This window comes from Bactrocera oleae, chromosome X, assembly GCF_042242935.1.
Source record: "Bactrocera oleae isolate idBacOlea1 chromosome X, idBacOlea1, whole genome shotgun sequence".
NCBI classification, from domain to species: domain Eukaryota; kingdom Metazoa; phylum Arthropoda; class Insecta; order Diptera; family Tephritidae; genus Bactrocera; species Bactrocera oleae.
In genome coordinates this window covers 28,348,756-28,354,649 of record NC_091541.1, presented here as the reverse complement: position 1 = coordinate 28,354,649, position 5,894 = coordinate 28,348,756, and the positions used below count along the sequence as shown (strand labels likewise).

The 5,894-nt window shown below is 43.4% G+C and overlaps 1 protein-coding gene across 1 annotated transcript; it reads left to right on the top strand.

Moving 5' to 3' along the window:
- The first annotated feature begins 207 nt into the window (after positions 1-207).
- Positions 208-2,255, top strand: LOC106620749 (ATP synthase subunit beta, mitochondrial). The gene is made up of 4 exons (XM_036363656.2): positions 208-424; positions 602-657; positions 725-983; positions 1,042-2,255. The coding sequence occupies exons 1-4, from the start codon at positions 361-363 to the stop codon at positions 2,181-2,183; spliced, it is 1,521 nt and encodes a 506-aa protein (XP_036219549.1). The 5' UTR covers positions 208-360; the 3' UTR covers positions 2,184-2,255.
- The last annotated feature ends 3,639 nt before the right edge of the window (positions 2,256-5,894 follow it).

The window sequence follows — 5,894 nt, the reverse complement described above, 5'->3', positions numbered from 1 at the left end:
AAACATTCTTAAAGTTATAAATTTTAAAACAGAACACGGCGACACACTATAGCAGATTTCTGTCATTTGGACGTTTTAGTAGCAGAATAATGGTTGGCAACCCGTATAAAGTGTGACTTTAGTAGCAGAATATTGGTTGGCAACCCGTACCAAGTGTAATTTTAGTAGTAGAATTTACGAGGCAACCCGTACCAAGTGGGATATTTTTGCTTGTGTATTAGTGAATATCTTAGGATTGGCTACTTGTAGTTTTATACAATGTATGCAATGGAATAAATTCGCCTTGCATAACTCTATCGGTGCTGTCATTTGGTTCGCCAACATTACAATTTATTTTATAGAACGAAAATTATATTCAAAATGTTTGCAATAAGGGCTGTTGTAAAATGCGAGAAAAATCTCTTGCCGCATTTATCTAAAATCAGTGAGTAGTTTATTAATGAAATATTTAAGAATAGTATTCGATTTAAAGCAAGTGGAGTCTGAAAAACAGGGTTACATAATAAGAATGTTGGTGTTGAATTAATGTATTGTTAAGTTCGGACCCAATTCGTTTGACGATTATAAAAATGATAACTAATATATTATCTGCATATTTTAGCCCGTGGTGCTACAGCAAAAGCCGCAAGCCGGGCGGCGGCTGGGGCCAATGGCAGAGTATGTCTGTTTTTGTGATTGTATTATTCAATATGTATATGTTAATGTTTATTATATAATACATTAGATTGTAGCGGTAATTGGTGCCGTCGTTGATGTTCAGTTTGACGATGACTTGCCTCCAATTTTAAATGCTTTGGAGGTGGAAAATCGCGCTCCACGGCTTGTGTTGGAAGTCGCTCAACATTTGGGAGAAAACACTGTGCGCACGATTGCTATGGATGGTACAGAAGGCCTTGTACGAGGACAAAAGGTTCTAGATACTAGTTACCCAATTCGTATCCCAGTAGGTGCAGAAACTTTAGGCCGTATCATCAATGTTATTGGTAAATTAAGGATAGGTGTATTTGCCTAGTAATAAAATTAATTTTAATTTTGTGTTAGGTGAACCAATTGATGAACGCGGTGCAATCCCAACCAATAAGACTGCCCCTATTCACGCTGAAGCTCCAGAATTCGTGGATATGTCAGTCGAACAAGAAATTCTGGTAACTGGAATTAAAGTAGTCGATTTGTTAGCCCCTTATGCCAAGGGTGGTAAGATTGGATTGTTCGGTGGCGCCGGTGTCGGCAAAACTGTATTGATTATGGAGCTTATTAATAATGTGGCAAAGGCTCATGGTGGTTATTCGGTATTTGCTGGAGTAGGCGAACGCACTCGCGAAGGAAATGATTTGTATAATGAAATGATTGAGTCTGGTGTCATTTCATTAAAAGATAAGACCTCGAAGGTGGCTTTGGTATACGGTCAAATGAACGAACCCCCAGGCGCTCGCGCACGTGTTGCATTGACTGGATTGACAGTTGCCGAGTACTTCCGTGATCAGGAAGGACAAGATGTGCTGCTTTTCATTGACAACATTTTCCGCTTCACCCAAGCTGGTTCAGAAGTGTCTGCCTTGTTGGGTCGTATTCCATCTGCTGTGGGTTATCAACCAACACTAGCCACTGATATGGGATCTATGCAGGAACGTATTACAACTACGAAGAAAGGTTCTATTACCTCAGTGCAGGCCATTTATGTGCCAGCGGATGATTTGACTGATCCTGCTCCAGCAACAACATTTGCTCATTTGGATGCTACAACTGTATTATCACGTGCCATTGCAGAATTGGGCATTTATCCAGCTGTGGATCCTTTAGACTCCACATCTCGTATTATGGATCCCAACATCATTGGTCAAGAGCACTATAATGTAGCTCGTGGTGTCCAGAAAATTTTGCAGGACTACAAATCGCTGCAGGATATTATTGCTATTTTAGGAATGGACGAGTTGTCTGAAGAAGATAAACTTACAGTTGCTCGCGCACGCAAGATTCAACGTTTCCTGTCTCAGCCATTCCAGGTCGCTGAAGTGTTCACTGGTCATGCTGGAAAATTAGTCCCATTGGAAGAAACTATCAAGGGATTCACTCAAATCTTGTCAGGTGAATACGATCATCTTCCTGAAGTCGCTTTCTATATGGTTGGCCCAATCGAAGAAGTGGTACAAAAAGCCGAGCGTTTGGCAAAGGAAGCTGCTTAGGCTATATTATGAAATATGGATGTTAAGCTGATTTAACGAAAAATAGTAAAAAGGTGTTCACACAACATATAATATTGAGTATTTTTCAATGATGTTATGCAGCACCGTAAGTAACCGTCAGATAACTTATAGTAACAACATAAAAAGTCTCCAAATATTTTTATGGAAAGGTGCCTAGTTGACAATCCATGATCACATAAAAATTTGAGCCTGTTCCGGTTACATAGAAAAAATTGTATTTTTGCATAGCTGATATAAACCCTGTTTGGAGGGATCATGTATTGATTTTCATTAAAGTTATTTAGAGGAGGATCAGTTTCAGCGGGGTCGGATAGGGGATAGGTGGAAGAGTTGGTTTCATAGGGCATACAAAGAGATGGTTAGTGTCATGTGGCGACTCATTGCTTGCAGGACACATGTTCAGTATGTGAGAGCTCATTTTAGATAAGTAGGAGTTAAACATACTGCAGTATCTAGAACGAAGTTGCGTGAAGGTCCAAGCATTTCTGCGAAAATACAGCAGATATTTGTAGATGGTTAGTGTCATGCGTTGACTCTGTAAGCAGGACATAGGTTCAGTATGTGAGAGTCCATTCTGGATAAGTAGGAGTAGTAGCACTGCAGTATCTAAAACGAAGTTGCGCGAAGGTACAAGAATTTCTGCGAAAACATAGCAGATTTGTTTAATTTTAAAAGTCGGGTGGAGTGTTAGCACATGCCAGATTATGCGATTTATCATACCTGTTGTTGTTGTTGTAACGGTTACCTAGTCCCCGTTTGGGGACCATGTATGTTGCCAACAACGTTTCTTTGTCTTTTCCCCAAGAGCTGCCGGCAAGCGACTTGAGCATTATGTTGCGGCTCTGTACTTTGGCAGTTATCGCGGTCGTGTGAGGAGTGAAGAAGCAAATACTGTCTAGTGTAACGCCTAGAATTTTAGGGTTGTTTACCGTCGGAATTTTGGTACCATCGACTGAAATGTTTAGATCCAGTCTGTACTCCTTCGTCCAGTTCGTAAATATGGTCCCTGTGGATTTAGTGGGGGAGAGTGTCAGACTCCTTGCAGAGAAGAAGCGAGAAAGATCGCCGTTTACTTTTGAGCACATGCCATCGATTCCATTGCCCGAAGTCAATATCATGCAGTCATCAGCGTACGAGGTCACGGAAATTCTCTCTGGTGGCTGGGTAGTATCGAAATATAAAAATTAAACAGTAGTGGGAGAGGACACCGCCCTGCGGAACCCCCTGTTTAATTTTCCTTAGTTTGGAGTTTTGACCTCGAAACAGTACGGATGAATGCCGCCCGCTCAGGTAGTTCATAGTCCACCGCTTCAGCCCTGGAGGGAGCGTTAATTGTTCTAGGTCCTCAAGTAGCGTTGTGTGATTGACTGTGTCAAAAGCTTTTGACAAGTTCAACGCTACGAGGATCGTCCTCTCGCAGGGTGGCTTCTGGTTCAGGCCATGAACTATCGGGGCGTTTATGACGCTAAGTGCTGTGGTGGACTTTTCGGAAGCCATGCTGATGATCTGCTAGGCTCAGGTGGTGAGTGAATGACGGGAGTTACAAAGCCTCAAGTGTCTTCACTACTGGGGAAAGGAGAGTTATCGGACGATTAGACTCCCCTTTGTTGGCGGGTTTCCGATGTTTCAGTAGTGGACCACTCTTCCGACTTTCCACACATCGGGTATTTGAAGACTGGATATCGACAGGTTGAGGACCTTGGTGAGATTATTTACTCCCGTTCGGCCTAGGTGTTTTAGCATCAGCATGCTTATTCCATCAGGGCCAATGGATTTAGACGATTTCGCCTCTTTGATGACACTCTGAAACTCCCCATCGGCGAAAGTAAGTGGTGCGCAGCCTTTGGCCTTTTGCGCAGCCGTCGGGTAACACGTCGTTTGGCCTTGTCAGTCGAAGGGTGCAGTGTAAATTGTCGGCTGAAATAGCTCGCGCACTTCTCTGGGTCCGAGGAGGCATGGCCATCGAATTGAATTTCAACCCGATCGTCATGTCTTCTCGGATTTGACAGGGCCTTGACAGTAGTCCAAAGTTTACTCACACCGGTGGATAAATGCAGGACTTCAAACGCTGATTCCATTTTGTTTGCTTATGATGATTTATCATTTGCCGAATCTCCAAATTGAGATCCCTTATTCGGGGATCACAGGGATCGGCATGGCGTAAGGTGTCGCGCTCGTTTGCTAGTACAGCAGCTTCGGCTGGGAAATTAGGGCGGAGTTCCGCGATTCTTCCAGCCGGTATGAAGCGAGCAGTAGCAGCAGCGATCACCTTGCGAAATTGACGCTCGCCAACGATGACGTCCGTAGGAATGGGTAGTGCGTTGAAGGTGCTCTCAGTAAATTCTGTGAATCCGACCCAGTTAGCTTTGTTAAAGTTAACATAAGTGCGGTTGTCCACAGAAATAAAGTCAGGAGGTTTCTCGATCGAGATAATTATGGGCAGATGGTCTGATGCGAGAGTTGGCATAGGTCGCCAGGTTATACTATTTATCAGACCACCGCTAGCGATGGTAATATCTGGCGAGTTATTACAGGTGCCCATAATTCTGGTGGGGGCTTCGTCATTCATTGTGCAGAATGTCGAATCGTCTATCTGTTCCGCCAGCTCCATCCCCCAACGATCGTTTGACAGGCAGGAATGCCAAAGATCGTGATGCGCGTTAAAGTCGCCTAGCACCAAACGGTTTTCACCACGAAGTAGCGCATCTATGTTCGGGTGATATCCTGTTGGGCAACATGTAACTGGACGGATGTATATATTAAATATTTCAAGCTCGACATCGCCTGACCGGACAGCTATATCCTGACATTCTAGGGTAGTATCCCTACGGTCGATGTCAACATCGATAAGACGATATTGCACGGTGTTGTGCAATATGAAGGCTAGGCCTCCACCATTATCTCGCTCGCGATCCTTACGTAAAACGTTGAAACCTGCACAACTCAGAAGATCTGAGCGGCTGTTTAGCTTGGTTTCTTGGACCGCAGCTATCGTTACGCGCTCCCGGCTCATGAATACAACTATCTCCTCGATCTTACTCTGGAGTCCGTTGCAGTTGAATTGTAAGAATTTTACTGCTGGGTTTGCGCTAAAAGGCTGCCAGCACGGGTTAGGAGGATACGGAGCAACCCTGCTGCTGGGCGTTGCTCCAATGACGACAAACTTAATCTAAAACTCACCGATCCAAACAGGGTTAGATCGCCGAAATAACATCCCTTGGCCGGATAAAATCCGGGTCAATTCCGGTATCGCAGAACCGGCTGTTGTGGGAATTGATTTATCAAACCTGGCTAGCGGTGGTAATAAATGGAAAGGTACTACATGTGTCCATAATTCGGGTGATCTAGATTGAGAAGAATGACATTTGGACTGCCAAAGATCGTGGTGCGCGTTAAAATCGGCTTGTATCAAACGGTTTTCACCACGTAGTAGCGCAGTTATGTTCGGCTAATATCCTGTTGGGCAACATATAATAGGGGGGATGTATAGGTAATTGTTATAAACAGCGGCTTTTTTGAAAAAATGGTAAATTTTTTTAGGAAAATATCTTCAAATGTGTGTTTAAATTGCACTTAACCAAAAAATAGGACGCATGCGGTTGAAAACAAGATTTTTTTTTGTTTTTATGACACCCCGGTGTTGGATCGACCTGGGTTATTATCTACGCGAAAACTAATAATGTTTTATTT

Excerpts from the sequence above, each read along its gene's own strand:
- LOC106620749 (XM_036363656.2), top strand. The coding sequence starts at position 361 with ATGTTTGCAATAAGGGCTGTTGTAAAATGCGAGAAAAATCTCTTGCCG. Across the intron at positions 425-601 it reads GCCGCATTTATCTAAAATCA|CCCGTGGTGCTACAGCAAAA; the intron begins GTGAGTAGTTTA and ends TGCATATTTTAG. Across the intron at positions 984-1,041 it reads CCGTATCATCAATGTTATTG|GTGAACCAATTGATGAACGC; the intron begins GTAAATTAAGGA and ends ATTTTGTGTTAG.